The sequence below is a fragment of the Pseudophryne corroboree genome, chromosome 3, assembly GCF_028390025.1.
Source record: "Pseudophryne corroboree isolate aPseCor3 chromosome 3, aPseCor3.hap2, whole genome shotgun sequence".
In the NCBI taxonomy this organism is placed as follows: Eukaryota; Metazoa; Chordata; class Amphibia; order Anura; family Myobatrachidae; genus Pseudophryne; species Pseudophryne corroboree.
This window is the reverse complement of record NC_086446.1, coordinates 18628013-18649973: the sequence shown is the minus strand read 5'-3', so window position 1 is coordinate 18649973 and position 21961 is coordinate 18628013. Positions and strand designations below refer to the sequence as shown.

The following is a 21961-nucleotide window of genomic DNA, read 5'->3' as shown; positions in this document are numbered from 1 at the left end:
TTCCCTGATTCCCCAAAATACTGAAGCACAGATGGAAACAATTTCTCTCTCTGATCACGCCTTAGTTTGGGTTTCCCTTACCACCTCATTAGACTATGGCTCCTTTTAATGCTGGCGTTTCCCCACTTCCTTTACCTCTTCCCTACAATTTCGGTACAGGTTGGAGGCGTTTTGGGAGGAGTTCAGACTGGATAATGCAAGTATTGCTGAAACTGATCCCTTATTGTTCTGGCAGACCTCGAAGGCGGTTATACGCGGTAGGCTTGTGGAATATGTTTCCACAAGAAAGAAACAATTTCTTTCTGAGTTTAAAACCTCCCAACGCTGCCTAACTGATGCCTACCAACAATTCAAACAGTGCCCGTCTCCTACCTCAAAGAAGGTATATTTAGATTGCAAGTCTCAGTTTGGTGCTATATTGGCATTAATGGGCGACCGCCATACCTTTAACAGAAATCACAGCTTTTATAGGTACGGCAATAAAACAGGCCGTCTCCTTTCAAATCTTCTGCGGGGGTCAGTGCCGTCCTCAGTGATCCAGACATTGAAACGAGACGATGGCTCGTTGGCTACCAGATCTGTGGACATGGCGCAGATCCTCTCAGAATTTTATACTGACATTTACTCCCCCCCTCCCCTCGATCTAGCAGCTAAAACTTCTTTCTGGGACTCTGTTTCCTTGCCTCAAATATCAGCATCGGTGATGGGGGATCTTTGCTTGCCGATTACTACCCAAGAGGTGGAAGCGGCAATTAAACATCTTAAGCCCTTGAAAGCCCCTGGACCCGATGGTTTCTCTGGGGAATTCTACAAAATGCTCATACCTAAATTGCTGGATCCTCTGACCCTGGTATTTAATAACATTTTATCTTCCCATTCCCTCCCTCTGTACTTTAACAAAGCCCTGATACGTCTCCTTCCCAAACCTGGAAGGGATCCCCATCTTCCCGGTTCATACCGCCCCATCTCCTTGCTCAACGTTGACTATAAATTGTTTACGAAAATCATTGCAGATAGGTTAAAGGGATTGCTCCCCTCCATTATCCACCCCGACCAAACTGGCTTCATCTCAGGCCGACACTCCACTAACAATATCCGAAAAGTCCTTGCCACGGCCACCTGGTTGCATTCCAGCGGAGACCCCGACCCCCAATACGTCCTCTCCCTAGACGCGGAGAAAGCGTTTGATCTTGTCAGTTGGGATCACTTATACACGACGCTGGATAAGTTTGGGTTTCCGCTGGACCTGATCAACATGATACGTAATCTGTATTCCCCCTCCTCATCTCGCATCATGTGTAATGGCTACTTGTCTGCTCCTATTCCTCTTCACCGAGGCACAAGGCAGGGCTGCCCCCTTTCCCCACTTTTATTTGCTATCGCCATAGAGCCCCTGGCTATTAAACTGCGTCATCTCCCAGATTACTCCAGAGTATTGGTTCATGACCATGAGCTCCGTGTGAGTTTATTTGCAGATGACATGCTCCTCTTTATTTCACGACCTGAGACCTCTGTCCCGCTGATCATGCAGGCTATTTCTGAGTTCGGCGCTTTTGCGGGATATCGTGTTAATGCCTCTAAGTCTGAGCTCTTCCCACTCAACCCGACTGCCTGTCAGCGCCCCCCGGTGCCAGTTCTTACTCAATTTAAGAGAAACACCTTAGGCCTTAAGTATTTGGGTATATATATCCCTGTGAATATTTTAGACCTATACTCAGTCAACTATACCGCTGTTTTTAACAAAGTTTCCCAATTGCTATCCACTTGGTCATCTCTTCCTGTGTCCCTACTAGGAAGAGTAGCTATTTTTGAAGAGTATTGTATTCCCCAAGATCTCTTATCTACTCCAGATGATTCCTATCCAGCCCCCTACTAAAGACTTAAAAGAATGTGATAGAATGTTCTCCAAATTCCTGTGGAATCGCAAGAGGTCTCGGATTTCTTTACCAAAACTTAAACTTCCCCGTGCCCAGGGTGGTTTGGCTGTCCCAGACCTCTTGGCTTTCTTTCAGGCTGCGAACTTTAGGTACATCTCGGATTGATTAATGGGCACCTCCTCATATGTTAATTACGACATGGAGCAGGGCCTTGCACACCCTTATGACCTAAGGGCTTTGCTGCATACCCCAAAAGCCTTGCTCCCATCCACGGTACGCCCTAATATTCTCTTCTGGGACGCCTATCGCTCCTGGTGGGCCATTAACAAGGCCCTGCATCGCAACCCAGAATACTCTCCTTTTATCCCATTATGCGAAAACCCCTGCTTCACTCCTCCCCTTGATAATACCAAATTCCTCACATGGAAATCTAGGGGCATTGCCCTCATTCGTGACGTGTTTGACCCGGGTGGCCATGTACTGTCATTCGCGGATTTCGCCGAGAGACACGGTGTGCCCTCATCTGATTTTTTCATGTTCCTACAAGTCCGCCATTTTGTACAATCTCTCCCCATCCCTCCTGTGCACGAGCGGAGAAAGGATCCTCTGTCCGCCCTGTTGGTCACGTTACCTAACTTTTCATACAAGATATGCTGGTTATACCGAGACTTGTTGCCTGGCAAGCCGGAGGTTTTCTGGCCCCCCATGTTGTCAAAATGGTCGAGTGAGTGGTCCTGGGACCCATCGGTGGAGTGCTTCCACTCCCCCCTTCCCGCTATCCTGAAAGCCCTGCATTCTGCCCAGCTTCAGGAAATCCACTTTAAATTTTTACATCGGGCATATATTGCCCCGGGACAACACAAATACATGGTCTCTACAGACTCTGGTCGTTGCCCCAAATGTAAAGCACCAAATGCCCTCTTTATGCATAACTTCTGGCACTGCCCGAAAGTTAAACGATTCTGGAATAAAGTAGTGTGGTATATAAAATCCACTTTCCGGATCTCTCTCCCTATGGAACCAGCGGCACTCCTCGGCCTTAATACTACAACCTGGCGTTTACCTCCATCCCAGGCTTACTGCATTCCGTTTTTATATGTACTATTGACCTTGGGGAAAGTTAATTTTGAATCATTGGATATATCGAACCTCTCCCTCCCTAGGTAACCTCAAGTCTCTACTTACTAATACACTATACTTTGAACGCCAATCCACTCTCCCAGATCTTGACCGTAACGCTTTGCGTTTTGATAAGAAATGGGGACTATATATTGACTCTCTTCCACCCCCACAACGAACTCATATACTGAAATTGTTTGATTCCCTTAGTTTGGATTCTTACCGCAGACTATGTATTCCTATTGGTGATGATCCACCTTTGGCACCGGGGTGATGCTCGCTCCCATACCTTGATACTGAGCGATTTGATCCCCACATTCCCTAGGAATGTGCCTTATCATGTATGATGAATATCCTTTAGGCATCTGCAACCCCCCTCCCCCCTCCTCCCTCATACTTCTTATCCATGTCTTTGTTGTTTTTCTTTCTTCTTTCTTTTTCTCTATGATTGTCTAGTTGATTTCGGTTATGTTACATATGTGATAGTGTGCAGCTTTTCTTTCATAATATATTATAGGCCTAAATTGCGGTTTATATTCATCACTGCTGATGCTTTGGTATGATCCTCTGCACTGCTCGCTCCTACACACAGCGCCAGTGGTAATGGTGATGTTTGATGCTATGCCATACCTTTTGTTGCCTATTATGTAATCCATAAGTTTAAGCATTTTACATGCACTTTATACTTTATACTGTTTCTCTGTTCTTTTTTTTTCTCTTTATGTCTCTATGTGGAAAAAACTAATAAACATATTTTCAAAAAAATACAAAAATGCACACCTCCCAGGCCGCTGGCGGAGCTCCCGCAGCAGCAGCACCTTCAGGGGTTAAGGAGCCGAAAGTAAATCTTCCGGATCGTTTTTCTAGAGATCGCTCGCAGTTCTTTTGTTTCAAGGAGAGCTGCAAGCTGTATTTCCAGCTTAGGCCTCAGTCTTCTGGGTCGGAGATTCAGCGGATGGGCATAGTGATTTCCTTGCTACAAGGAGAGCCACAGGTCTGGGCATATGGGTTGCAGCCTGACTGTCCGTCGCTTAAAAGTGTTGATGCTTTTTTTACGGCACTGGGCATGTTGTATGATGACCCTGACAAGATGGCTTCAGCCGAGGCTCAGATTTCGATCCTTAAGCAAGGGCGAAGGCCAGTTGAGGTTTACTGTACGGAGTTTCGGAGGTTGGCCCATGATACCCAGTGGAATGACCCAGCCCTGAGACACCAGTACCGAAGAGGTCTTTCTAACCAGATAAAAGACCAACTGGTACAATATCCCTCGCCTGATAGCTTGGATCAGCTCATGCAGTTATCCATCCGGGTGGATAGATGGCTGAGAGAGCGTAGGCTTGAAAGGGAGACCGAGGTTTCCTTCTTTCCCAAGGGAACCTCAGACTCTGAGGAATTTTCCGAGGAGCCTATGCAGATTGGGGCTACCCGCCTCTCCTCGCGTGAGAAGACGCGGAGGAGACAGCAGGGGTTGTGTTTGTACTGTGGGAATAAGGGTCATGTGGTAGTATCATGCCCAGAAAAGCCAGAAAACTTCAGGGCCTGAGGGTGATGGGAAATATCCTGTCAGGCCAGAAGTCAGAATTTCCCAAGAAGACTTTTATCATTCTGGTGACCTTGAAGATCCTCGGTCAAACTGTCAAGAATGAGGCCTTTGTGGACAGTGGGGCCGACGGGGTTTTTATGGACCGCCAATTCGCCCTGAAACACTCTGTTCCCTTAGTACCCTTGGCATCGGAAATTGAGATTTGTGGGTTAAACGGGGAACCATTATCCCAGGGTAAAATTACCTCTTGCACTAGCCAGATTTCTTTGTTTATTGGAGCCACACACTCTGAAAAATTGTCCTTTTATGTGACTGTCTGTACTTTTGCCTCATTGGTGTTGGGATTACCCTGGTTAAGGGCCCACAATCCTCAATTTGACTGGGTCTCTGGGGAGATTCTTAGTTGGGGTACTGATTGTTTCAGGAGTTGCTTGAGCCTTCCAGTCAGGCTCTCGCAGCTAAGTTTGCCAGGATTGCCAGGGTGTTATGCAGATTTTGCGGACGTGTTCTCCAAAAAAGTTGCAGAGGTACTACCTCCCCATCGCCCCTATGACTGTGCCATTGATTTGTTGCCGAATGCAAAGCTTCCCAAGAGCAGGTTGTACTCCCTGTCACGTCCTGAGACTCAGGCTATGGCAGAGTACATTCAGGAGAACTTGGCTAAGGGATTTATCAGACCTTCACAGTCTCCAGTTGGGTCGGGGTTCTTCTTCGTGGGTAAAAAGGACGGTTCAGGGAATTGAACCGTATCACGATTAAAAACTCATACCCACTGCCTCTCATTTCGGTCTTGTTTGACCAGCTTCGTACTGCCACCATTTTTTCTAAGATTGACCTACGCGGTGCGTACAATCTAATCCGAATAAGAGAGGGGGATGAATGGAAGACTGCCTTTAATACCCACTCAGGGCATCATGAATATTTGGTGATGCCTTTTGGGCTCTGTAATGCCCCGGCAGTCTTCCAGGATTTCATGAACGATGTGCTCAGGGAATATTTGGATAGATTCTTAGTTGTATACTTAGATGACATCCTAATCTTCTCCCATTCCCTGGAGGAACATCGGAAGCATGTACGCTTAGTCCTCCAGAAACTCAGAGACCACCGGCTTGGGGCGAAGCTGGAGAAGTGCGAATTTGAAGTTCAGCAAATTGCATTTCTAGGATATATTATCTCCTCAGAAGGTTTCCAAATGGAGGGTTCCAAGGTACAGGCAGTCCTGGATTGGGTGCAGCCCACTAGTTTGAAGGCGCTTCAGCGTTTCCTGGGCTTTGCAAATTTTTATAGACGATTTATCGCTGGATTTTCGTCTATAGTGGCGCCCTTGGTGGCACTCACTAAGAAAGGGGCGGATGTTGCTCACTAGTCTTGTGAGGCAAAAGCGGCTTTTGCCCGTCTCAAAAGGGCATTTGTCTCGGCCAAGGTGCTGCGACACCCAGATCCAGAGCGTCCTTTTGTGGTGGAGGTGGATGCCTCTGAGATGGGTATTGGGGCAGTGCTCTCTCAGATGGGAGTGTCTGATAATCGCCTTCATCCCTGTGCTTACTTTTCCCGTAAATGTTCGCCTGCCGAGATGAATTATGACGTGGGTAACCGGGAATTGTTGGCTATTAAGGATGCACTCGAGGAGTAGAGACACTGGCTTGAGGGGGCTAAGTTTGTGGTCTCAATTCTCACCGACCATAAGAATATGGCATATTTAGAGTCAACGAAACGTCTCAATGCAAGGCAGGCACGATGGGCTTTGTTTTTTGCTCGCTTTAATTTTTTGATAACATATCGCCCTGGGTCAAAAAACATCAAGACTGATGCGCTCTCGCAGAGTTTTGCTCCAATCCAGGAAACCACAGAGGAGCCGTTGCCCATTGTGTCCCCATCATGTATTAAAGTGGGCATTACCCAGGACCTCTTGCCATTAGTCCTTAGAGCATAGGAACAGGCTCCTCCAGACCTTCCGGTAGGTCTTTTGTTTGTGCCTCCTAGGTTAAGACAGCGAGTGTTCCTGGAATTCCATGCCAAGAAGTCGGCAGGTCACCCGGGTATTGCCAGAACTCGGGAGTTGCTATCTAGGGCGGTGTGGTGGCCCTCGGTGGCTAAGGATGTGGATCAGTGGGTTCGGGCATGTGACATCTGTGCCCGAAATGAGACTCCTAGAGGGGTCCTGTTGGCCCATTACATCCACTCTCTATTCCATCTAAGCCATGGACCCACATTTCAATGGATTTTGTGGTGGACTTGCCCAAATCCTCGGGGATGACAGCCATCTGGGTTGTCGTTGACAGGTTTTCGAAGATGGCGCACTTCGTTCCACTGGTTGGGCTGCCATCGGCCAGATGCCTGTCTGAATTATTTATGCTGCATGTTGTGCGTCTCCACGGGTTGCCACTTGATGTGGTCTCTGACCGCGGATCCCAGTTTGTGGCCAAATTCTGGAGGGCATTTTGTTCCGATCTCCAGATTTCGGTCAGCTTGTCGTCAGGCTACCATCCGCAGTCTAATGGGCAGACTGAAAGGGTGAACCAGTCCTTGGAGCAGTTCCTCAGGTGTTATGTCTCCAAGTGTCAGACTGACTGGGTTGCTCATCTGTCAATGGCGTAGTTTGCCTATAACAACGCGGCTCACTCTGCTACAGGGATCTCTCCCTTCCTTTGTGTGTATGTGCATCATCCTAAGGCCAATTCTTTTGACCCCCTGGACTCCACGTCTGGTGGTTCCTATGTGGTTTCGGTCCTTAGAGGTATTTGGAGGAAAGTGAAGAAAGCCCTTGTGTCTGTGTCATTAGTGACCAAAAGGGTTTTTGATAAGCGGAAAAGACCCTTCAAATTAGGAGACTTCGTCTGGTTGTCTACCAAGAATTTGAAGTTGAGACAGCCATCTCATAAGTTAAGCCCCCGGTTCATCGGCCCTTATAAGATCACCAGGGTTATCAATCCGGTGGCATTTCAGTTAGATCTGCCCCGTTCTTTGGGTATTAATAAAACATTTCATTGTTCCCTTTTAAAACGGGCGATTAGTAATCCTTCTTCCAGTGGAAGACCTTCCCCTCTTCTGATACGTGGCCAGAGGGAGTTTGTTGTTGAAAGGATTCTTGACTCCAAGATGGTACGGGGTCGGCTGTCATTTTTGGTGCACTGGAAGGGGTATGGCCCGGAGGAGCGGTCGTGGGTGCGCAGTTGTGATCTTCATGCCCCCAGACTGATACGCTCTTTCTTCTCGCAGTTCCCCGATAAACCCGGTGGTAGGGGTTCTTTGACCCCTCGTCAGAGGGGGGGTACTGTTAGGGTCTCCTGCCCTGTGCTGCCACGTCATCATGGCAACCGGGAGACAAGTGTTAGCCGAGTAACCTGAGCGCAGCTGATACTCCGGTTTGGGTCTTTTGCTGTGCAGTGGTTACAGGCTCTGTGCATGGCAGGGGATCTGGTGCTGGTTTTTGTGCTCACAGTCTGTGAGGTCTGAGTGGGGCGTGGACAGCACCTGCTTTATAAACCCTCTTCTCAGGTTAAGCAGATGCTGCTGAATCTTTGTTGGTTAGTCAGTTCCTGAAAGTTAGCCAGTACTGTGTAGCTTTGTATTTGTTGTTGCTTACTGCAAATAGGCCTGGGGATTTGGTACTACACTCTGCCAATCCAGACCTAGCAGTAAGACTGGAGTCAGTCGTTTAACTTGCTGGGGTTCTTTTGCTACTCTGTGAACTTAGCAAGTGTGCGGCTGTATTCTCAGACTTGCCTGCCAAAATCCTTTCTCACTGTGCAAGGTGTTCAGGTGTCAGTTTAGTGGCAGTAAGCTGAACCTGTGCACTGCAAGTGAGGATTAGGATTGTGGAGACTCTCCTTGTGTCTATTATTCCATCTCGGACCAAGGAGTTTACTGCCACACCCGTTGGTAACCCTTTAGGGTTTCTTAGCCTCTGGGCTTTTCTGTTCACTTTGTGTATATTTTGTTACCCTATCACCTTCTGTGTACGTAATGTCTTATTCCCCAGTCTGTCTGTGAGTTCATATGTTTTGCATCCCTCTCCGTTCAGACACCAGTACATTCCTGCAGGCACTGGTGTGCATAACATATACTCGTTTATTGTGCCAAGGTTATGTTGGCGTGGAGTACCTGATGGACAACATATGGATGAGGCCAGGAAAAAGGTGAATTCGGTGGTGGCAAAGTGGGTGTTGGTCCATGGTAGTGCATTGGATCGTCATGATAGGATCATGTACCATTAGGATTACCTTTTTTTGGTCAGACGGGGTGCATTTGTCTAAGGAAGGTTTAGTGATTTTTGTGGAGGATCTCTTTTTGGTTTTGGATTCGGTAAGTTGGGTGTATGGTGGCGGTGCAAACTGTCTGTAGGCAGAGACTTCACTGTTGGCAGAAAAGAGCGTCAGGTTCACTGTGTTGGAGTTACTAGTTGCCGGTTTAGTCAGTTCTGGTGTTTGGGTGCATTCACCTTCGTTGGCGGTTATATCTGCTGGACCACCCTTCAGGGGACAGCGTCAACACCCGTCAGGGTGGGTAGTCAAGCTTGAAGGTCTGAGTGGATACCTATGTTTGACTGGTAGTTAGGTTGATTTTATATATTGGGTTAGTTTGAGTAATTTGGGGATTTCTGTTGGAATTTCAGCCATTCTTTTTCTGGCCACCATACTCTTATTCTTTAGCTTTATTTGCTTTATTCTTATCTTGATTACATTTCTTCTATTTATTAGACTAATTAATAAATAGCTAACAATGTTCTTCCAAATATGTGTCGTTATTTTAATAGTATATGTCGTATTAATTGTCTTAATGGTATGCAGTGTGGTTCGGCCCTCAGCCGTTAGGAGGTTTATTAGTATTCTACTTTCACTGTACAAACTTTATTTATTTTTTTCAAACAAATGACTATGGCTCTGAATTTTACGTCCACAATGACAGACCTAATATCTGTATACAGTATGTGTTTGCACTAGAAATATTTTAATTAAATTGCTTAAATATTTTACAATATTTAAATATAAATTAAGAAATAATTAGTATGGTGATGTATTTTGCTTTAGGAGATGATCACATGTCACCTGCATTCCATGACAGCTCCTGAGGCTGATAAACCATAATATGATAACACTGACATCCTGGTTACTGATGAATATAAATAACTAGATCCTAGTGAATATAAACAGAATTCCTGAGCCAGTAAATGAATAGACGTGAGCGTCAGACAGCCTGTGACACAGTAATACAAGATGGATTCCAGCGCCAATAAATTCTATCCTGTACACGGCTTTGATTCTAGAGAACATCTGGAAACATATTTTTCTAACAAACCAGACATGGTCTTTAGAGACGATTCACTTAAATTTCCAATGGAAAGTTTACACCGTGCATTCAGTGAGGGTATGTATATTATACTGACAGTATGTATACTATACTGACCTACTTACCTTAGTGTGAGTGATTGCATGTACATGATTGTGTGTTATGTAATATACACTATATTCTCTAATGTGGCAGGGAATGATGTGCATGACAAATATAGTCTCTGTACAGCGCTGTATAAAATGCTCGGACTATAGAAATACATTGTAATAATGATACTTTATGATGGATATAAGATTATATATTTCTCTGCAGTCGTTAAAGATAAGAATTACTTTTTTAATTTGCTAAATACAATGCCTATGAGTCTGTGTTTGATGACGGAACATGACTGTGTACAGTACATACTGATTGCCATTGAGTGTTAGGAATATATAATTATATCTGTCCACTGACATGTCTATGTAACATACAGTACTGTACTGTACAGTAAAGTAGTTATTGTGCTATAGTGTATTTCAATGGAGACCTGTCACATGCACAATGGTGATTCTTGCACTGGAGTATTTTATTAGACACCTCATGCATGCGCAACAGTGAAGATTGAAGAACCCTGTGTAATCACACTGTCAAATGACAAGGACTAGAAGGGCAAATTGAGCACTTGAAATGGCCACAGACAAGACCAACTAAAAAGTAGGTGGGGTTGACCTGGGCCAAAACTAGGATTTTTGTAACCCAGGACAAGGCAGCAATTTGGCACCCCCCCCTTTCTGACATTAAATTAATATCATTCCTCCTCCCTACCACACTTTAGACAGGACAGAGTGCACTGCAAACAGAGGGATCTTACAGTAGGGTGGGAGGATCCCTGGCAGCCATGACAATCCCAGGTCTTACTCCAGGGTCACAGGATCCCCAGCTGCACAGCACCAGACCCCAAGACATGATGCAGGATCTCCTCACCTATATGTAGCCACCAGCCCATGTGCAAGCTACTGTAACTCACCAGCTGGTTCCCTTGTCAGATGTAATTTCTGGTTACACCATCTGGGTCCCCTCTCAGAGCTTAAAGTCAGGGCAATGGCAGAAACAGGGCCACCATGATGCTACCAGAGCAGGATGTGGGACTATACCATCACTAGGGAGTACGGAGTAGAAGATAGTTTAAGAATGAGAAGGAAAATCACATGAGGGTAGAGGGCCCTGCTCATGAGAGCTTACATTCTATATGGGAGGGGCAGATAGACAAGGGTGACACAGATGGGGTAAATAGTGAGTGTGGGAAAGAAGGCCTAGGAGGGGAGTTTGCTGGGTTTGGTAAAGAAACAGGTGCAGGGTGTAAAGTTTTAGCCCCCCTTAAGCTGCATGTTCCCCATGACAGAATGAAAAACAATGCTCAAAGTGCTTCCAACCTAGAGTAGAGCTGAGATGGGAAGGGCTGGCAAAACATATGTGGGGCCCAATTCCTGGAGATTTGGCCATGGACAATTCCTGGAGGTTTGGCCATGCACCTCTTAAAAAAATGAATGAGGAACACTATGCATGCTCTATGGACAGGAGCATTTATCCCCCTCATCAGCTGGCCCAGGCCTCTGCCAGTTCCCTCAGACATGGCTGTGCCCAGGTAATGATTTTCTAAATCTGTTTTTGAAGTGCTACAATGCAGTGGCACTTTATTTCCATGCCAAGATCTGTTGTGCTTCACATACAGACTCATTTGCACACAGATATACAAGTGTTGCATCTCATATTAATCAGCACAGTCTACTGGTACGGGCTAGGTGCATTGCATTGTAATAGGCACTAGCAGAGGGAACTGGTAACTCACACATGCCAGGCCTCAGTGATATCTAAGTGTGCATGTTTCCTAAGAGGTTACTATATGGCACATTATAGACACTTCTTAGGTCTGTAAATGTCTCTGTATGTGCAGGAAAAGTGGCCCCAGTTACTGGAAATGCTGTTCAAAGAAGTACTTACATTCCTCATACATTACAGTAGTAGATATAGTACAACTTGTTATCAAACATAGAGAAAGAGAAGAACAGTTCCAGACGCGCTGTCACAGCTGCCAGCAAGGGATTGTCAGTCCCAAAGAAGAGTTTTTACAACAAAAAGCAGTTAAGCCGGCGCTGGCTGTCTTTCCAATAATAAAAACAACTATGGATGATTGAAAACACTTAATTTTATTAACTAAGCACTAATTAGTGAATAAAAACATGAATAAAATGTAAAATTCACACATTCATATGAAGTTATAGGGCATATATGGAGCTGAGAAAAAATTCAAATATGCTGCTAATGAGTGTCCACTGAGGATCCCGGACTGGAACACTGGACAAAAGTTCCCTGGGGAAGAGAGATAAAGTACAGCTGGTTTTACCCGTATTGGTGGAGGCTTCCAAATGCTTTTGAAAACAGCAAGCAAGCTGTATCACTTGTAATCAAGCTGGGTCCCTCCGGTTGATGCTGTAATTGATATGTCCCACAGAGAACAATTCCAAGGCAGGTGTTCCAAAATAGATTGTCAAACGTCCATATCTGGATCCTATTGTGACGTGGAGCACTGGTGATGATGGCGATGGCAGCTTTTTTCACACTTAACGCGTTTCCCTAGGCACGGTCACCTAGCTTCATCAGAAGTAGAGCTCCCTCTGATTCAGGGATCTATTTAAACCCTATTTAATTACCTGATGCCCAACAGGTGTGTAACAGGTGTGTAACAATAAAAGATCAATCATCCACAGTATTTATATAAACAATAATTTTACAATGTCACTAGTCCTATTAAAAAGATAGAGCGATATGTAGGAGGCAAACCTACAAAAATGTATGTATATATGTAATATATAACCATAAATGGAACTAGATGGGAAAGATGTTAAAGGTCAGTGCAGTCACATGACCTGATTCCGGACTCTGAGTTCTGATGGTTTTCTCATGGAGCTCTCAGAAACCCCTTTGTTAGATTTCTCCAGACCTGCAGACATTACCTGAGAAGTTGAGATCTCTTTTATATGTAAAATATATATATATAATATCCCAGTATCGATGCTCCGTCCGGCCGGCGGCCCCGTACAGTCCGGTCACGTGACCGGCGATGGCCAGTGAATGAGGCCTGGCGGAAGTGACTCGGTTGCTAGGCAACCCGAGTATACTTCAGTGTGCGGTGTCCGGACCGGGGTTGTCCAGTTGCTAGGCAACCCCGGTGAGCGTCGTCGCTAGACGCGACGACGTCACTCGCCTGTCACGTGACCCGCCGGGCGGAACCTCGAGGCCGGGAAAGCATGTATATCTTGCCCTACTGTGGGCATATAAGGAACACAGACCACATGTGGAATACTTAGAAGGAAGTACATAAATATATAGATCGTTATTTTTAACTCGTGGTAACTCTTCCAATTTCATTGAGTATCTATAATCTCTGGTTCCAACCATCAGAAATTATCTACAGATCACATTTTATATGAGATACATGAATCTTTATATTAATATTAATCAAATGATACTCATATAATAAAACTCCATGGGACAGAATACATATTACAGATTCAATCGATAATATATTTCGAATCTTCCTTAGTTCTCCTCAAGATATATATTTTGATACAAGGAACACAGCAGACAATGATAGTACTAATGATGACAAATAATAATAATTACATGATAATAAAATACAAATTAAAAAGTAATAAAAAAGAGAAAAAGGCACCGAAGGATATAATTACATATATTCTACATTTAAATGAAACCCCAAAAACAAAAAAAGGGGGGGGAGACACAGGCAGAAGAGGGAGACGGTGAAGGTGAATGGAGCTTTAATTTTCTCACAGAACCTGTCATCTTCATTATGATTGGGTGGCTATCCGGCCGTGGGGGGTCCCCTGTTAACAGGGGTGTTCCAAAATATCCTTAGATGTCCCGGATATACGCACAGTCCATACGTGCTGACAGGGATGACCACCGTCCCATCCAGGCTGTGCGTGGAAGCCTCCACGGCCGAACAGACCACACACAGGTGTCACAGAGTTGTCACCTGTACCAACCACAAACGACAGATGCTCAGATTTGTTGGAAGATAAGAATTCTGCATAACCGCTCCCAATGGTTTTAGATTACTATATTTAATTCCATTGTCTCATTTAGACCAGTCGGGTGTATTGAATTGAACTGTAGCATCCAATATATCTCTCTCTTGCATAAAGTTGTATATCTATCTCCACCCCTCACAGTGGGTGCCACATGTTCTAAGGCTAGGATTGAAAGACATCCAGGATCTTTCTGATGTGTGTTTAAGAAATGACGAGATACACTATGCTTGATGAAGCCTTTAGCAATATTTCTTTTATGTTCCATGAACCTGGTGCGTAGTTTTCTAGTGGTGCGACCTACATAGTATAGGTGGCAACTACACCAAAGTAAATAGATGACATATGAGGAATCGCAATTCATAAATGATTTAATTAAATATACATCAGTTTTGTTTGGTAGATCAACAGACACTGTTTTTCTTGGTGTATGTGTGCATACTTGGCATTTATTCTTACCACAATGGAAGAAGCCCAGTGGTTTCTTTGTCAACCATTCCGATCCTGACATGTGTTGCCTATTTTTATCGTCATTGTCTATTGTTTTCAAATGGCTAGGTGCCAAGAGAGTTTTTAGTGACCTATTCTTTCTATATATTATTTGTGGCACTTTAGGTAATGTATCTGTCAACATACGATCTTGTCTCAGGATTTTAAAATTTCTATTTAGTATATTTCGAATCTGTCCTGCACAACTATTAAATTTGCATATAAATGCTGAACTCCTGTCCGTTTTATCCCCAGATTCTTCTTTCCTAGAATTGTATTGTAGGAGGCTATTTCTTTCCAAATCAGAAACCTCTATAAATGCCTTTTGTAGGAGATTATCGGGATAACCACATTCCCTGAAAGATTTAAGTAAGCTTTCTGCTTGTTCGACAAAAGTGTCAAAATTAGAACAATTCCGCCTCAGGCGAATGAGTTGTCCCTTAGGGATGTTTTGTTTCCAGGGTCTAAAGTGTGAGCTCGTGAAGTGTAGATAAGAATTGGTGTTGTTTTTTTTGTTGAATGTGGATGTGACTATTTTGTTGTCAATAATCTCAATGTTTACATCCAAAAAATTAATTTTGGAAGTGTGAAAGGTGGAAGTGAAAGAAAGATTATAATCATTACAAGAAAGGGACTGAATGAATTGTGTCGCAGACTTAAGGTCCCCATCCCAAATAATAAATAGATCATCAATATAGCGCCCATAGAGGACCAGGTTCTCCGCCCAGCCACCATCCCACACATGGGTTTGTTCAAACTCCCCCATATATAGGTTGGCATAGCTGGGCGCGAACCTGGTCCCCATGGCGGTGCCCATCACCTGTAAATAAAATACACCGAGAAACAAGAAATAATTATGTGAAAGGATAAAGGAAATGGACGTGATAAGGAATGATTTTTGTTCCTCACTGAGGTCGTCATCGGAGTCTAATCTCCTTTTAATAACCTCACACCCCAACTGATGAGGGATGTTTGTATATAGAGCAGAAACATCTAAAGTGAGAAAAGCATAAGAGTCTCTCCATGTAATGGTGTTAATTAGATTCAAAAAATGTGTAGTGTCTTTGATATGAGACCTCAGTGAAAAAGTAAAAAAGAATCAACATAAAATGAGAGATTAGAAGTCAAAGAATCAATACCAGAAATAATCGGTCTCCCAGGAGGTGCAGTGAGGGATTTGTGAATTTTAGGAAGATAGTAGAAAACAGGAATGTGAGGATGTGCAGGGTATAGAAAATTATATGTATCTCTGGAAATGACTCCAGACCCTAGAGCTCCTTCTAATAAGGTTTTAAGTTCTAACTGGAATTTTATAGTAGGATCCCCTTTGAGTACACTGTAGTGCTCTTGATTAATTAATTGTCTTAAAGACTCACTTATATAGTCTGAACGGTCAAGAATTACTATCCCCCCCCCCTTATCGGCTTCCTTTATTACAATGGTGTGATCTTCTGTTAATATTTTTATTGCTTCTTTTTCCTTTCTATTTAAATTAGATGGTTGTTTTATGCTTTTCTCACTTTAGATGTTTCTGCTCTATACACAAACATCCCTCATCAGTTGGGGTGATGGGCACCGCCATGGGGACCAGGTTCGCGCCCAGCTATGCCAACCTATATATGGGGGAGTTTGAACAAACCCGTGTGTGGGATGGTGGCTGGGCGGAGAACCTGGTCCTCTATGGGCGCTATATTGATGATCTATTTATTATTTGGGATGGGGACCTTAAGTCTGCGACACAATTCATTCAGTCCCTTTCTTGTAATGATTATAATCTTTCTTTCACTTCCACCTTTCACACTTCCAAAATTAATTTTTTGGATGTAAACATTGAGATTATTGACAACAAAATAGTCACATCCACATTCAACAAAAAAACCAACACCAATTCTTATCTACACTTCACGAGCTCACACTTTAGACCCTGGAAACAAAACATCCCTAAGGGACAACTCATTCGCCTGAGGCAGAATTGTTCTAATTTTGACACTTTTGTCGAACAAGCAGAAAGCTTACTTAAATCTTTCAGGGAATGTGGTTATCCCGATAATCTCCTACAAAAGGCATTTATAGAGGTTTCTGATTTGGAAAGAAATAGCCTCCTACAATACAATTCTAGGAAAGAAGAATCTGGGGATAAAACGGACAGGAGTTCAGCATTTATATGCAAATTTAATAGTTGTGCAGGACAGATTCGAAATATACTAAATAGAAATTTTAAAATCCTGAGACAAGATCGTATGTTGACAGATACATTACCTAAAGTGCCACAAATAATATATAGAAAGAATAGGTCACTAAAAACTCTCTTGGCACCTAGCCATTTGAAAACAATAGACAATGACGATAAAAATAGGCAACACATGTCAGGATCGGAATGGTTGACAAAGAAACCACTGGGCTTCTTCCATTGTGGTAAGAATAAATGCCAAGTATGCACACATACACCAAGAAAAACAGTGTCTGTTGATCTACCAAACAAAACTGATGTATATTTAATTAAATCATTTATGAATTGCGATTCCTCATATGTCATCTATTTACTTTGGTGTAGTTGCCACCTATACTATGTAGGTCGCACCACTAGAAAACTACGCACCAGGTTCATGGAACATAAAAGAAATATTGCTAAAGGCTTCCTCAAGCATAGTGTATCTCGTCATTTCTTAAACACACATCAGAAAGATCCTGGATGTCTTTCAATCCTAGCCTTAGAACATGTGGCACCCACTGTGAGGGGTGGAGATAGATATACAACTTTATGCAAGAGAGAGATATATTGGATGCTACAGTTCAATTCAATACACCCGACTGGTCTAAATGAGACAATGGAATTAAATATAGTAATCTAAAACCATTGGGAGCGGTTATGCAGAATTCTTATCTTCCAACAAATCTGAGCATCTGTCGTTTGTGGTTGGTACAGGTGACAACTCTGTGACACCTGTGTGTGGTCTGTTCGGCCGTGGAGGCTTCCACGCACAGCCTGGATGGGACGGTGGTCATCCCTGTCAGCACGTATGGACTGTGCGTATATCCGGGACATCTAAGGATATTTTGGAACACCCCTGTTAACAGGGGACCCCCCACGGCCGGATAGCCACCCAATCATAACGAAGATGACAGGTTCTGTGAGAAAATTAAAGCTCCATTCACCTTCACCGTCTCCCTCTTCTGCCTGTGTCTCCCCCCCCCCCCTTTTTTTTGTTTTTGGGGTTTCATTTAAATGTAGAATATATGTAATTATATCCTTCGGTGCCTTTTTCTCTTTTTTATTACTTTTTAATTGTATTTTATTATCATGTAATTATTATTATTTGTCATCATTAGTACTATCATTGTCTGCTGTGTTCCTTGTATCAAAATATATATCTTGAGGAGAACTAAGGAAGATTCGAAATATATTATCGATTGAATCTGTAATATGTATTCTGTCCCATGGAGTTTTATTATATGAGTATCATTTGATTAATATTAATATAAAGATTCATGTATCTCATATAAAATGTGATCTGTAGATAATTTCTGATGGTTGGAACCAGAGATTATAGATACTCAATGAAATTGGAAGAGTTACCACGAGTTAAAAATAACGATCTATATATTTATGTACTTCCTTCTAAGTATTCCACATGTGGTCTGTGTTCCTTATATGCCCACAGTGGGGCAAGATATACATGCTTTCCCGGCCTCGAGGTTCCGCCCGGCGGGTCACGTGACAGGCGAGTGACGTCGTCGCGTCTAGCGACGACGCTCACCGGGGTTGCCTAGCAACTGGACAACCCCGGTCCGGACACCGCACGCCGAAGTATACTCGGGTTGCCTAGCAACCGAGTCACTTCCGCCAGGCCTCATTCACTGGCCATCGCCGGTCACGTGACCGGACTGTACGGGGCCGCCGGCCGGACGGAGCATCGATACTGGGATATTATATATATATATTTTACATATAAAAGAGATCTCAACTTCTCAGGTAATGTCTGCAGGTCTGGAGAAATCTAACAAAGGGGTTTCTGAGAGCTCCATGAGAAAACCATCAGAACTCAGAGTCCGGAATCAGGTCATGTGACTGCACTGACCTTTAACATCTTTCCCATCTAGTTCCATTTATGGTTATATATTACATATATACATACATTTTTGTAGGTTTGCCTCCTACATATCGCTCTATCTTTTTAATAGGACTAGTGACATTGTAAAATTATTGTTTATATAAATACTGTGGATGATTGATCTTTTATTGTTACACACCTGTTGGGCATCAGGTAATTAAATAGGGTTTAAATAGATCCCTGAATCAGAGGGAGCTCTACTTCTGATGAAGCTAGGTGACCGTGCCTAGGGAAACGCGTTAAGTGTGAAAAAAGCTGCCATCGCCATCATCACCAGTGCTCCACGTCACAATAGGATCCAGATATGGACGTTTGACAATCTATTTTGGAACACCTGCCTTGGAATTGTTCTCTGTGGGACATATCAATTACAGCATCAACCGGAGGGACCCAGCTTGATTACAAGTGATACAGCTTGCTTGCTGTTTTCAAAAGCATTTGGAAGCCTCCACCAATACGGGTAAAACCAGCTGTACTTTATCTCTCTTCCCCAGGGAACTTTTGTCCAGTGTTCCAGTCCGGGATCCTCAGTGGACACTCATTAGCAGCATATTTGAATTTTTTCTCAGCTCCATATATGCCCTATAACTTCATATGAATGTGTGAATTTTACATTTTATTCATGTTTTTATTCACTAATTAGTGCTTAGTTAATAAAATTAAGTGTTTTCAATCATCCATAGTTGTTTTTATTATTGAAAAGACAGCCAGCGCCGGCTTAACTGCTTTTTGTTATCAAACATAATTGCTTTTGACAGGTTGACACCCACTACCACACCCCCTTTGAAATCAAGTTTATACAGCTTGAAATCAAGTTGATATCAAGTTTATAGATAATGGACTGCAGAACTGGACAATTGTCACAGGTCTGCTAATCCGGCGCTAATTAAAAAATCAAAAAATTATATATCTATATATATATATATCAAAAACTTGTTTTAAAGTGAAAATAAAAAATGTGAGTAGGCAGCTGAGTAAAAGCGACTTGCTAGGACGCTTAGGATTATAGAAAACAAACAAAAAGAAAATTTACTCTGCGCCAAAAAACACTTTGTGATACCAGTGTGCAGTCTGTCATGTATAATGATTGACTCAGTACAACTTCAATTATAAATAACCACTTTTATATTTGGTCTGTTTAAAAGTTAGCACCATGAGATACACATATACACATAAACTTTATAGCAATATTGCTCTCTGAATAGACGATATAAGAAATACGTATATATACTAAAATTATTGGCTCTGTTTGGTAAGAATTGGATCGTTAATCACTGGCGTCCCAGTGTCACAAAACTGAATAATTATAATAATGATAATAATGAAAAAAGTCCCGCAAAGATGATACTGCAGTCTATTTAAAGATGATATGTATAAATTATAATGAATAATTACCAGTGTGTTGGTTCCTGGATTTGTTTAAATGCAGGGTCCGTTTTATATTGAGTTGCACATATAGATAATTAGTAGAATTGAGTTACCGTTCCATTGGCAAAAACCTCCCCTGATTGATGGCTTTGTCAGGCGGTTTCTATGATTGCTTCAACACCACGGGTAATTGACCCCACTGCGGAGGACATATGCAGACACCCGGGGAAGACAGATGGAAAGGCAGGTAAAGTTGAAGCCGCAGCGGGCAGCCGTAGCGGTGATTGACTACTACTCGCCGGCTTGTGATGGTAAGGGCTGACGTGTAGTGCTGCAAAACACAGCCGGCTTTGAGCTCCGGGCTGTTGCCTCTCAGATTGTGGTCTGCGGTTAGCAGTCAGCTGGGGCACCGGTGAACGGCTTCCGGAAAATTACTGTAGCTGTGTGCAGTAGTGAGTCCGTTAATGGAAAGCATGCCGTCCTCTGTTATTTGTAACCTACAATCTTGTATATCCAAAGTATTCCACGTATTCCACGTGTGCGGGTATTGTTTCTCTGTAAGAGCCACTTCCCCTTCGCCATTTATGTCTATCGGTTTAGCCAACTTTGTCGTATAGTTAGAAATCTTATTTTGCGGAAATGTGGCTGCTGAGGCGTTACTCGGCAGTGTTATGTAGAACGATTTATCATCCATCATCCTCTTTGTTTATATATCTTTTATCTCCGATGCCGCGACCCAACTGTTACATTTTACGGGGTACGCCCGCCACTTGACTAACGTGAATTTCCGACCTCTGACCGTCTTACTTTTTATTATCTTTTCCACTTTGTAAATCCTGTTATAGTTTTTTGGTATGCTTTGATGCTCTTGATAAAAGCTGCCTGTAATAGTCTCACCGTAGAGATCCTCCAACGTGTAAAGCGGGTTAAGATCTTTCGTGTTTACGCCTCGTATTACAAATATCTCCTCAGAAAAACTCAGTTCATTGCCTTTCTGAAACATGTCCTTATATTTAAAAATAAGGACGTGGTCACCAACTCCTAAACAAACAGCTGTTTTCATACTTCCAAAGTAATCACCGTAGGTCATCTTGAAGACACTCAAAGCGTTAGTCATTCACATCGTTTGGAGCGCACTTAATCGTTCTATGGTAAGTGTTATTATAGCTGCGTATGAAGTCTTGTAAAATGGCTATATATCTGTAGGTATTCTTTGCCGTGAAATAGCGCCACATTCATGTTTTTAAAGTCCTATCGAAGCGCACTATAACCGCAGCTTTCACATCGGGATGTGGTCAAGATACCGCCGGCCGGAATCCTGGCGGTCGAAATACCGACGTCGCAATCCCGACCGCCGCAATCCCAACATATTCTCCCTCCGTGGGTGTCCACGACACCCATAGAGGGAGAATATAATAGTGTGCCGAGCATTGCGAGGCACCGTGCCCGCAGTGTGGCGAGCGAAGCGAGCCCGCAAGGGGCTGCGTTCCGCTCGCCACCCCTGTCGGGATTGTGTGTTCGGGATTCCGGCATCGGCATTTCAACCGTTGGGATTCTGGCCGGCTGCATTTAGTACTGATCCCTTCACATCATAATTGATTGTGAAATGATTTATACCGTATTTTTCTAATACCTTTTTAGGATTCTGTTTAGAAACTCTTTACTGTTATCGGTTTGTAGCTTCTTCGGCACATCCCCCTGCTGAAATTTTTTTTCAAAAGCATTAGCGACTTTTGCGGCGTTTTTATCGGTCAGACTTTCAGCCCAGGCCCTCTTATTGAATATATATTGATGTCGGTTAATATATATTTGATACCGTCATTGTATTTTGACAGATCTGTGAGCGAAACCAAATTGCATTGCCACCGTTGATTTATATCGGATACACAAATCATGTTCCTTTTATTGTTTTTTCTTGCCGGTTTGTGCAACGTGTATGCGTCTTGTTCTTGTAACCACTTTCTTACGTCGGATCTTTCAAATTTATTTTTAACCAATCCATAATATTTATCAATACCGCTAAAACTACTTGGGTTTAATATGGTGTAAGATGCCTCTTTCATCTGCATGATT

At 43.3% G+C, this 21961-nt stretch overlaps 1 protein-coding gene across 1 annotated transcript in view; it reads left to right on the top strand.

The window, feature by feature from the left end:
* Positions 1-9755: 9755 nt before the first annotated feature.
* The window catches only part of LOC135057463 (nicotinamide N-methyltransferase-like), a 28653-nt gene continuing 16447 nt past the window's right edge, over positions 9756-21961 (top strand). Inside the window, exon 1 of the mRNA XM_063963350.1 lies at positions 9756-9906. Within this exon, the coding sequence (XP_063819420.1) occupies positions 9756-9906 (151 nt within the window). The remainder of the gene's footprint in view (positions 9907-21961) is intronic.